General features: G+C 45.2%; 1 protein-coding gene across 1 annotated transcript in view; it reads left to right on the top strand.

Moving 5' to 3' along the window:
* LOC127577422 (hyaluronan synthase 3-like) overlaps positions 1–12,120 on the top strand; it is a 32,424-nt gene extending 20,304 nt beyond the window's left edge. The window contains exons 3-4 of the mRNA XM_052028627.1: positions 3,951–4,052; positions 11,089–12,120. Coding sequence (XP_051884587.1) covers positions 3,951–4,052; positions 11,089–12,018 — 1,032 coding nt within the window. The 3' untranslated portion in view covers positions 12,019–12,120. The remainder of the gene's footprint in view (positions 1–3,950; positions 4,053–11,088) is intronic.
* Positions 12,121–12,747: the final 627 nt, after the last annotated feature.

Genomic DNA, 12,747 nt, shown 5'->3' with positions numbered 1-12,747 from the left:
TATGAACACTACAATGACAGGAGGTGAAGGGGAGATTTGATAATGTAGAGGATTATGATAGTTTTAAATAAGAAAAGTGATTGCTATTAGCTGATTGAGAAGGATCAAGATACAAAGATTTAACGTTTTGGGCCAGAGACATGGGGATGTGAGGAAAAACTTATTCTATTACAGTGAGTGGTAATGACTTGAGACTTGCTGCCGCTGAGCGGCTGGAATAATTTCAAAATGAATTGGATCATCATTTGAGAGAAAGAAACTTCTGAGGCTACAAGTATCGAATGAGAGATTGGGACCGACTGGATTGGTGTGCAGGGAGCTGGCATGGCCTCACTATGCTGAATAGCCTCCTTCCATGCCATACTGACCCTCTACAGCTCTTTGACTTGTCCATTGATTTTTTTTGGCAACTAGAGCTTTTGTCCCGAAGCATATGGTTGGTCCTGTACCACCACAGTTCATCTCTCCAACACCTCCCGCTGCCCTGTTACGGTTTTCCCATTAACTTTGGAACTCTTTCCTCAAAGGGCAATGGGAACAAAGTCAATGAATACTTTTAAGACAGAGGTAGATACTAGAGAAGCAAGTAGGTGAAAGGTTACTGTGGGTTGAAGGGAATGTGAAGTTGAGACTACAACTCTGGCCATGACCTCATTAAATGGCGGAGCAGGTTTGAGGAGCTGAGTGCCCACTCCTGTTCCTAATTTGGATGCACGTACTTAACAGATGATTTCCCCTCTCAAACCTAGGGATCATTAGAACACTGATCAGAAGCAGGATTCCTGGCTAAACCCTAGTCAAAGACTATAGAAACCCAGATGTCATAAACCATCCCATTTATTGTAGCACCCTCTTGCGTATCCTATTGAAGGTAGGGTTAGCTCCTTCAATAGGATATGCAAGAGTTTTAGATTTCGCTGTTTCACATTTTTGCATTCAGTACAATTATTCTCAGATTGATTTGAAAACCACTTTTGTTGAATAAATTATTCACAATTTAGTCAACCTCACACTTGGATGTACACCATTTTTGTAATGAATTTTATCCAACAAACTCACTGATCTCTTTGGAAAGTCTCCCAACAATGTAAATCAACACCTACCTGATAATGCATCTGGCTGTTGCAGTCTCATCAAACTTCTCTGCTCACTGCAATCATTCAGCAAATAAAGGTGGCACCAGCCAGGTACTTTAAGTGACTCAATTGCTGTTACAAGGTTACAGAGGGATGGCGTTCGGCCAGTCACAGTGGTGGCAGAAGATTCGTGCCACCCTGATTTGCAAATAACTAATATGTAGGAAGAGCAAGTAATTGGGAAAGTTAACAGAAAATTATCGTTTATTGTGAGAGAAGTTAGGGAAAAAAATTGGAAAGTTATGCTTGGTCAGATCACATTAGGAATACTGTGGACAGTATTGGTTTCCTTGTTTAAGGAAGGATGTAGATATATTGGAAGCAGTCAGAGGTTTACTAGCGTAGAACTAGGAATGGACGGGCTGTAAGGAAAGAGTGGGCAGGCAAGGCTTGACTTTCAAAGAGTGGGAGGGGACTTGACTGAAGCATACAAGGTCCTGAGGGTTTTTGTCAGGGCTGATGTGGAGAGAACGTTTTCTCTTGTGGGAGAATTTAGAATTGGAGGTCACTTTAAAAATAAGGGATCTCCCTTTAAGACAGAAATATTGTTTTCTCTCAGTGGTCTGAGAGTCTTTGGAACTCTCTTCCTCAAAGGGCAGGGTCTTTGAATATTCTTAAGGCAGAGGTAGATAAGTACTTGATCTGTGAGGAGGTGGATCTGAATGCAGAGTTGAGGTTGCAATCAGATCAGCTATGATTTCATTGACTGATGGGGCAGGATTGAGTGGCTCCTCCTCTATATGAACAGGGGAGAGACGGTGGTGTGGCATCGCCATCTGCCACTGAGAGTTGGAAGTTCAGTGCAGAATATTTCTTGAAACTGCCAGGAAAGCAGAACAAAAATAACCAGCTGACAAATTTTTTAAAATTCAACGAAATGTTGAGAAGATTTGGCAAGTTTGCTTTAGAAAGAGACCGGAAACTGACCAAAGCAACCTTGGGAATGTGAGGACAATGCAAAGAGATTTCAAGGTGACTTATACAAGTTGATGAATGAGCAAACAGATGGCAGATGCAGCAAAATGAGGATAAATGTGAAGTCATCCACCTTAAAAGAGAAAAGCAGAGTATTTAAATGGTTTTGGGATGAAGAGTCTTTGACCTGAGACCAGATTCAGAAGTAAATACAGCAGAGCTGGAAACAGAGGTAGGAAGTTAATGAGTCAGTCTGAAAGGCAGAAAAAACCCAGATTAGAAATTAGACAAAAGACATTCACGTTTAATGGTATAAATGTAAATATAAGGAGTATAGGAAAAAGGGGGAATGAGCTGAGAAAACATAAAACAGAAAATGCTAGAAATAATTCAGTAGGTCTGCCAGCATCTGTGGAGAAAGAAAGTTAATGTCTAAGATTAATGATCTTTCTCATTGAGCTGGAAAGTTAATTGTTTCTCCCTCCACAGATGCTGCCTGACGTACTGAGTATCCCCTGCATTTTGTTTTTATTTCAGATTAACATTATCTACATTTTTTTGCTTCTCATGATAAAAACTGGAAGTATGATATTGTGGACCTTGTGAAGGCAGATAGGATTAGTTTAGATTATAACAGGATATAGATCAGCTGGGAACGTGGGCCATGGAAGGGCAGATGGAATTTAACTTGGACAAGTGCAAGGTGTTGCACTTTGGTCAATTAAACCAGGGCAGGACTTAGACAGTAAATGGCATGGTCCTGGAGACCTTAAACAGAGAGACCTAGGGTTCCCTGAAAGTGGCAACACAGGTAGACATGGTGGTGAAGAAGGCATTCGGCATACTTACCACACTGAGTACAGGAGTTGGGACATTAGGTTACAACTGTGCAAGTCGTTTGTGAGACCACATGGAGTAGTGTGTGTAGTTCTGGTATAGGAAGGATGTGATTAAGCTGGAAAGGGTGCAGAAAAGATTCACAAGGATGTTAATGGGACTGAAGAGCTTGGGTTATAAGGAGAGGCTGGATATGCTAGGGTTCTTCTTCGCTGGCGGGTAGGAGGCTGAGGGATGACCTTAGAGAGGTTTATAAGATCATGACGCATGGATAAGGTGAATGGTCACAATCTTTTGGAAGTCCAAAGCTAGAGGTCATAGATTTAAGGTGAGGGGGGAAAGATTTAAATGGGACATTAGGGACAAGCTTTCCACACAGAGGATGGTGGATATGTGAAACAAGCTGCCAGAGAAAGTGGTGGGTACAATTACAATGTTTAAAAGACATTTGGACATGTCGGAAAGGTTATGGGCCAAATGCAGGGAAATGGGACTAGCTCAGCTAGGCATCTTGGTCAATATGGACGAGTTGGGCCAAAGGGCCTGTTTCTGTGCAGTATAATTCCATGACTCCACATAAAATTATGAGAGGCATAGATAAGAGTAGCTAGTAAGAGTCTTTTTTCCCAAGGCAGAAATGTTAAATACTAGAGGGCACAGTTTTAAGTTGAGAGGGAGAAAGTTTCTTTACACAAAGTGGTGGTTGCCTGGAACACGCTGCCAGGGGTGGTGGTGGAAGCAGAAATGATAGCAACTATAAGAGGCATTTAGACAGGTAGATGAACGTGCAGGGAATGGACAGATATAGACCATGTGTAGGCAGATGAGATTTAGTTTAATTTGGCATCATGGTCGGTGCTGACAGTATGTTCTAGGGACAGGATTGGAATATTAAAGTTCCTGGTTTGGGTTTTCCGTTAAGGTGGGTAGATGACAAGAGTTTGTGTGTGTGTGGTGCCATCTTCTAGCACTATTTCTATAACTCTTTATCTCCCTACTTTCCAGAAACGTACTAATATCTGTTTTGAATGAACTGACAACCTGTTGTCTTATTCTGGTTAGGTGTGTGACTCAGACACAGTCCTAGATCCAGCCTGCACTGCAGAGATGGTGAGAGTCCTGGATGGAGACCCCAGTGTAGGGGGAGTGGGTGGTGACGTGCAGGTCAGTAACAACTTTTGTCAGTGTTTGAACTGCTCCAGCCTGTTCACTCGGACAGTGTGGGATCAATGGTGAGCCAGAGAAAATGCCCCTGAAGCGTGCCGAGGATTGCAACTCTTCATCCCTCTCCTTCTTTACCTCAATCTCAAGTTCAGTTTCTCACTATCATTACCCTCGATTCTAATTCTGGCCCAGTCTCTGGATATCTCACCCCCACAGTGGGCCTCCATTCAGTAGCCCATTGTGGCTGCCCCGACTTGGTTCCACACATGCCTGTTCAGAGCATCTCCTACAGTGGTCTTACTTATTTCAGACACGAGACTGCAGATGCCGGAATCTGAAGCAGTAAACAAACTGTGGTAGGAATTCCGTGTGTCGAGCACTGTCTGTGGAGGCAGAGGTATGGTCAACGCTTCCATCGACATCCTGCATCAGGAGATGAAATTACTGAGGGATCATCCAGTGAGGCTTTATATGTGGAGCTGAGAAATAAGGGGATGATCACATTGTTGGGATTGCACTATCGGGCCCCAAATAGTCAAAAGGAATTAAAGAAACAAATATGCAGGGAGATTGCAGAGAGTTGCAAGGATGACAGGGTTATCATAGTAGGGATTTTAAACTTTCCTAATATAGACTGGGACTGCCATAGTACTAAAGGCTTAGATGGGGTGGAATTTGTTAAATCTGTTTAGGAAAGTTTCCTCAAGCAACATATAGGGGGCCCTACTAGAGAGAGGGCATAACTTGACCTACTCTTGGGAAATAGAGCAGGACAAGTGACTGAGTCGACAATGGGGAGCACTTTGGGACCAGTGACCATAGTTCTATTAGTTACGGAGAGGGATAGATCTGGTACATAAGTTAAAGTTCTGCATTGGGGCAAGGCAAAGTTTGACGGTATGAGACAGGAGCTTGTAAAAGTTGATTGGAATAGGTTGTTTGCAGGCAAAGGGACGTCTGGCAAGTGGGAGGCTTTGAAAGGTGACATATTGAGAGTTCAAGATCTGCATGTTCTTGTTCACTCTAAGGGCAAAGCTGGCAGGTGTAGGGAACCCTGAATGACGGGGTATTGAGGATCTGGTCAGGAAAAACATGGGTCAGGTACAGACAGCTGGGATCAAGTAAGTCCTGGGAGGAGTATAGGGGATGCAAGAGTGTACTTAAGGAAATCAGAAGGGCAAAAAGGGGGCATGAGATAACTTTGGCAGAGAAGTGATTTTATAAGTATGTTAAGGGAAAAAGAGTAACTAGAGAGAGAATAGGGCCACTCAAAGACCAAAGTGGACACCTTTGTGCAGAGCTGCAGGAGATGGATAAGGGCTTCAATGATTATTTCTCCTGTTTTTACTGGGAGAAAGACATGAAGACTTCAGAATTTGAGATAGTTAATGGACATGTCTTGGGGATAGTCTATTAACTATCTCAAATTACAGCAGAGGTGGTGCTTGATGTCTTAAAACATATGAACATAGAATATTACAGCACAGTGCAGGCCCTTCAGCCCACGATGTTGTGCTGACCCTGCTCTGAGATCTATCTAACCCTTCCCTCCCACATAGCCTTCCATTTTTCTATCATTCATGTGCCTATATAACAGTCTCTTATATGACCCTAACGTATCTGCCCCCACAACCTCTGCCAGCAGTGTGTTCCATGCAACCACCACCCTCTGTGTAAAAAAGAACTTACCTCTGACCTTCCACCAATGTACCTTCCACCAATCACCATAAAATTATGCCCCCTCGTGTTAGCCATGTTCGCCCTGCGAAAAAGTCTCTGACTGTCCACTCGATCTATGCCTCTTATAATCTTGTACACCTCTATCAAGTCTCCTCTCATCCTCCTTCGTTCCAAGGAGAAAAGCCCTAGTTCACACAACCTATCCTCTTAAGACATGTTCTCCAATCCAGGTAGCAGCCTGGTACATCTCCTCTGCACCCTCTCCAAAGCTTCCATATCCTTCCTATAATGAGGTGACCAGAACTGAACACAATACTGTGTGGTCTAACCAGAGTTTTATAGATCTGCAAAATCTCCTGGCAGCTCTTGAACTTAATACCCCGACTAATGAAGGCCAACACACCATACGACTTTTTAACAACCCTATCAACCTACACGGTAACCTTGAGGGGTCTATGGACGTGGACCCCAAGAACCCTCTGTTCCTCCAAACTGCTAAGAGTCCTGCCATTAACCTTGTATTCTGCCTTTAAATTTGATCTCCCGAAGTGTATCACTTCACACTTTTCCAGGTTGAACTCCATCTCCTATTTCTCAGCCCAGCCCAGCTCCACTGTCAACCTTTGTGTCATCTGCAAACTTACTAACCCACTCTTCCACATCCTCATCCAAGTCATTTATAAAAATCACAAAAGCAGGGGTCCCAGAACAGATCCCTGCGGAACACCACTGGTCATTGACCTCTAGGCAGAATAAGCTCCATCTACCAACTACCCTCTGTCTTCTATGGGTGAGCCAATTCTGAATCCACACAGCCAAGTTTCCCTGGATCCCATGCTTCCTGATTTTCTGAATGAGCCTTTCATGAGGAACCTGATCAGCCCTACCCTCACTCTAATCTCCTCCTATTCTTCACATACGTATAGAACGCCTTGGGGTTTTCCTTGATCCTACTCGCCAAGGACTTCTCATGCCCCCTTCTAGCTCTCCTGTCCATCCTTAAGCTCCCTCCTGGCTACCTTGTAACTCTCCAGAGCCCTGTCTGATCCATGCTTTCTAAACCTCAGGTAAGCTTCTTTCTTACTCTTGACAAGATATTCTACATCTCCTGTCAACCCTAATTAAAAACTTTCCCATATCGTCTGCTCCTATCCTTGTCCATGGCTATGCTAAAGGTCAGGGAGTTGTGGTCACTATCTCCGAAATGCTTGCCCACCAAGAGGTCTGTCACCTGACCAGGTTTATTGCCTACTACTAGATCCAGTATGGTCTCTCCTCTCTTCAGCCTGCCTACATATTTGTGTCAAGAATCCTTCCTGGACACACCTAACAAATTCTGCCCATCTAAACATTTTGTACTAAGGAGGAGTCAATCAATATCAGGGAACTTGAAGTCTCCCATGACAACATCCCTGTTATTTGTACCCTTAGTCTTAATACTTCTTGTATTAAACACATCTCAACCCATCCAATTGACTGTTTATGCCTTATCCACTGCCTATCCTTCTTCACAGTCTCTCTGCACATTGTGCATACTATTGTGTCATAGAGTCATACAGCACAAGAAACTGGCCCTTTGGCCCAACTCATCCATGGTGATCATGATGCCCATCCAAGCTAGTCCCATTAGCCCACATTTAGCCCATAACCTTCTAAACCTTTCCTAACCATGTACCTGTCCAAGTGTCTTTTAACTGTTGTTAATGCACCTGCCTCAACCACTTTCTCTGGCAGTTCTTTCCATATACGAACCTCCCTCTGTGTAAAAAAAAAGTTGCCCCTCAAGTTCCTATTAAATATCTCCCTCTCAACTTAAACCTATGCCCTTTAGTTCTTGATTCCCCAAACCTGGGAAAAAGACTGTGCGCATTCACCCTATCAATGCCCCTCATGATTTTATACACTTCTATAAGATCACCTCTCAGTCTCCAACACTCCTAGGAAAAATGTTCCTTGGCTACAAGTGCAGCTTCATGTGGATGACATCTAGTGTAATTCCAACAACCTTCTCTGCTACTTCATCAAAAAATTCAGAAAGGATAATCAAACAAGATTTGACTTTAACAACTTTAACAAACCCTAATATAAATTGGGATCTTTTAAGTGCAAGGGGGTTAGATGGGGCAGAATTTGTTAGGTATATATAGGAGGGGTTCTTAAATCAATATTTTGACAGTCCAACAAGGGGAGAGGCTATTCTGTGCCTGGTGTTAGGTAATGAGCCTGGCCAGCTGACTCGCCTATCAGTGGGTGACCAATTGGGGAACAGTGACCACAGCTCATTAACTTTCAGGATAGCTATGGAGAACGATAGGTATGGGGCTTGCGGGGAGGTTTTAAATTGGAGCAGTGCTAATCATGAAGGCATAAGGCAGGACCTAGATAGAGTAAACTGGGAACACCGTTTTGCCGGCAAGTCCATGTCGAACATGTGGTAAGGGTTTAAGGATCAAATTCACAGGGTACAGGATAGGTATGTCCCGATTAGAAGGAAGGACATAAATGGCAAAATAAGGGAACCTTGGATGTCCAGAGAAGTGATGAACTTAGTCAAGAAGAAAAAGGACAAGTATGTAGAGCTTCGGAAGTTAGGATCAGATAGAGCGTGTGAGGACTATAGAGAAGCTCGAAATGAACTCAAGAAAGGAATTAGGAAAGCCAGGAGGGACCATGAAAAGACCCTAGCAAGTAGGATTAAGGAGAATCCAAAGACATTCCATACCTACATAAGGAATAATAGGATAATGAGGGAAAGGGTAGGACCACTTAGGGATAAAGAAGGGAATCCATATTTGGATGCAGAGGATGTGGGTGAAGTTCTGAATGAGTATTTCTTTTCAGTATTTACCAAGGAAAGGGACATGCAGGACGCAGAAATTGGAACTGAGGGCGTAAACGTGCTAGAGGTCAAGGAGGAGGTAGCGTTAAGTCTCCTAAACAGTATTAAGGTGGATAAGTCCCTGGGGCCTGATGGGATATACCCCAGGTTACTGAGGAAAGTGAGAGAGGAAATTGCTGGGGCCTTGACCAGTATCTGTGTCCTCTTTGACCACGGGTGAGGTCTCGGAGGACTGGCAAGTGGCTAATGTAGTTCACCTATTTAAGAAGGTCTGGGGTACTATAAACCAGTGAGTCTCACTTTAGTTGTAGGGAAATTATTGGAGAAAATTCTTAAGAGGTAGGATATATGAGCATCTGGAATCCAATGGCTAGATTAGGGAAAGCCAGCATGGCTTTGTGTGGGGCAAGTCGTGTCTTACTAACCTGGTTGAGTTTTTTTGATGAGGTGATGAGAGAGATTGATGAAGGTAGAGCTGTGGATGTCATCTGTGTGGACTTCAGTAAGGCATTTGACAAGGCCCCCACATAATAGGTTAATCAAGAAAGTTCAGATGCATGGGGTCAATGGAGAATTGGCTGTGTGGATCCAGAACTGGCTTGCCCATAGAAGACAGAGGGTGGTGGTTGAAGGGACTTATTCGGGCTGGAGGCCTGTGAGTAGTGGTGTTCCGCAGGGATCTGTACTGGGACCTCTGCTGTTTGTGATGTACATAAATGACCTGGATGAGTGTGTTGGTGGGTGGGTTAGTAGGTTTGCATACGGTACCAAGATTGGTGGAGTTGTGAATAGTGTAGAGGACTGGCAACGGATACAGCGTGATATAGATCAGTTAGAAACATAGAAAACCTAGAGCACAATTCAGGCCCTTCGGCCCACAAAGCTGTGCTGAACATGTCCCTACCTTAGAAATTACTAGGCTTGTCCATAGCCTTCTATTTTTCTCAGCTCCATGTACCTATCCAAAAGTCTCTTAAAAGACCCTATCGTATCCGCCTCCACCACCATTGCCAGCAGCCCATTCCATGCACTCACCACTCTCTGAGTAAAAAAATACCCCGACATCTCCTCTATACCTACTCCCCAGCACCTTAAACCTATGTCTTCTTGTGGCAACCACTTCAGCCCTGAGAAAAAGCCTCTGACTATCTACACAATCAATGCCTCTCATCATTTTATACGCCTCTATCAGGTCCCCCCTCATCCTCCGTTGCTCCAAGGAGAAAAGGCCGAGTTCCCTCAACCTGTTTTCATAAGGCATGCTCCCCAATCCAGGCAGCATCCTTGTAAATCTCCTCTGCACCCTTTCTATGGCTTCCACATCCTTCCTGTAGTGAGGCGACCAGAACTGAGCACAGTACTCCAAGTGGAGTCTGACCAGGGTTCTATATAGCTGCAACATTACCCCTTGGCTCCTAAATTCAATTCCATGATTGATGAAGGACAATATGCCTTCTTAACCAAAGATTGCAAATGTAGGCAGAGAAATGACAGGTGGAATTTAACCTGGATAAATGTGAGGTGTTCCACCTTGGTAGGACAAATGTGAAGAGGCAGCACACTCTTACGGGCAAGACCCTTAACAGTGTTGAAGAGCAGAGAGACTTTGGGGTGCTAGTCCATGACTCATTGAAATTGGCTACATAGGTAGATCGGGTGGTTAAAAAGGCTTATGGGCTTCCTTTCATTAATCGAGGTATTGAGTATGGGAGTCAAGAAGTTATGATGCATCTCTATAGAACTCTGGTTATGCTGCATTTAGAGTATTGCATGCAGTTCTGGTCACCTCACTGTAGGAAGGATGTCAAGGCTTTAGAAAGGGTGCAGAGGAGGTTTACTGGGATGCTGCCTGGATTAGAGGGCATGTGCTATCAGGAGAGGCTGGACAAACTTGGGCTCTTTTCTCTGGAGCGGAGGAGGCTGAGGGGTGATCTGTTGGAAGTGTATAAAATTGAGGGGCATAGATAGGGTGGACAAGCAATATCTTTTTCCCATTATTGAGCGATCCAAAACCAGAGGGCATGAATTTAATGCAAGAGGGTGGTAGATTCAGAAGAGACGGGAAGTGGTGGATGCCTGGAATGTGTTGCCTGATAGGGTGGTGGAGGCAAATTCATTGGGGGTTTTAAGAGGGACTTGGATGGGCACATGAATGAGAGGAAAATGGAGGGATATGGGCATTCTGTAGGTAGGAGGGATTAGTTATGTCAGCACAACATTGTGGGCCGAAGGGCCTGTTCTGTGCTATACTGTTCTACAAATTCTCCTTTATTAACTCAACCTTCACCAAGGGGTCATTGATGTTTTCTGTGACCATCATTTCCAAAAGATTCCCTACAGAGATTAAGCTGAGCAGCCTGTGGTTGCTGGGCATGTGCATAAGGATGCTGATGTATGGCCCTCTTACACCTCCCTCTCATCTCAGGAGGATCACTGTTCCCATTAGCCAGTTTCTCTGGGATGCCGGGTGACGAGCAGTACTGCAGTATAACTCTACCCTGCTCTACCTGCCCACAGATCCTGAACCAATACGACTCATGGATTTCCTTCCTCAGCAGCGTGCGTTACTGGATGGCCTTCAACGTGGAGCGTGCCTGTCAGTCGTACTTTGGGTGTGTTCAGTGCATCAGTGGTCCCCTGGGCATGTACCGTAACTCACTGCTGCGACTCTTCCTGCATGACTGGTACAGCCAGCACTTCCTCGGCTCCAAGTGCAGCTTCGGAGACGACCGGCACCTCACCAACCGTGTGCTGAATCTGGGCTTCAAGACCAAGTTCACGGCCCGTTCCCGGTGCCTGACCGAGACACCAAGCCGCTACCTCCGCTGGCTCAACCAGCAGACCCGCTGGAGCAAGTCCTACTTCCGTGAGTGGCTGTACGGTGCACTTTGCTTCCACAAGCACCACCCCTGGATGACCTATGAGGCCGTGGTCAGTGGCTTCTTCCCCTTCTTCCTGATTGGCACAGTGGTGCAGCTGTTCTACCGTGGCCGGCTGTGGAACATCCTGCTCTTCCTGTTGGCTGTGCAGGGGGTAGGGGTGCTGAAGGCAGCCTTCGCCTGCCTGCTCCAAGGCTCGGCACACATGCTCTTCCTGTCTCTCTACTCACTGCTCTACATGTCCAGCCTGCTGCCAGCCAAACTCTTTGCTCTGGTCACCATTAACCGCCCTGGCTGGGGCACATCGGGCCGCCGCAAGGTGGTTGTTAACCTGGTGGGCCTGCTTCCCGTCTCCATCTGGTTTACTGTGCTGGCCGGAGGTCTGGCCTACACCATCTACCAGGAGAGCCGCCAGCCACTGCCCGACACCGAGAGGCCTTTCCTCATTGCTGGCTCTGCCATCTATGCCTGTTACTGGTTGCTGTTGCTTGCTCTCTACCTGGCCATTGTGGCCAAGCCATGCAGCCACAAACAGGAGCACTGTGACCTGGCCCTGCTGGAGGCCTGAGGCCCGGCTGAGCCAACCAGCCACAGGCCGAGAGCCCGGCCTGGGCCAACCCATGGGTCTCGCACACAGGAACTAAATATTTCAATGTTGAAGCCAAAGGCACCAAGCGATATTTCCACTGCAGCACCACTGAGAGTTTGCACTTGCACCCTAGGTTGGATGCGTAGAGTGGGTGCGTACCAAGCACTACATTCTGCTGAGGATGAGCTCTGTCAGCTCTTATGCTGGAAATTATTTGCAATTTGCAGTGAACTTCAGCCTGGTTCCGCTGATGTTCCCACACTTTTCTCACTGCTGGGGAGCTGAGCCAATGGTGCCCACCTTATTTACGATATTGCTGTGTTTTTTAAAAATGTAAATTATTTTTGTATGAATGTACTTGTATAATTCAGTATTTAAATTACAGCCAGTGCTCCACTTACAGGAAGTGGATGGGTTTTACAATTTGTATACTGATGGTGAAAAGTCACAGCATTGACTCTAATGTGCTTCTTCTGGGTGAACTTTGTGGTCATCTTGCTGCAGGAGGCTTGTATCAAAAATTTCTACTTCACAATCACTTTGATTGGGGCTTTAAATTCTGCTGATCGTTCAGAGAAACTTTTATCAAAATAAAGATTATAATACATGAAGCCAGCTGTTGACGTGACCAATGTATCTCTTCAAATCACCAAGACTGGACTGTTACAAAAAGAGAAAATGCAGGATAAAATGAGGTCAGGCAGTATC

The sequence above is a fragment of the Pristis pectinata genome, chromosome 13 (genome assembly GCF_009764475.1).
Source record: "Pristis pectinata isolate sPriPec2 chromosome 13, sPriPec2.1.pri, whole genome shotgun sequence".
In the NCBI taxonomy this organism is placed as follows: domain Eukaryota; kingdom Metazoa; phylum Chordata; class Chondrichthyes; order Rhinopristiformes; family Pristidae; genus Pristis; species Pristis pectinata.
This window is presented reverse-complemented; position numbering and strand designations above follow the sequence as displayed.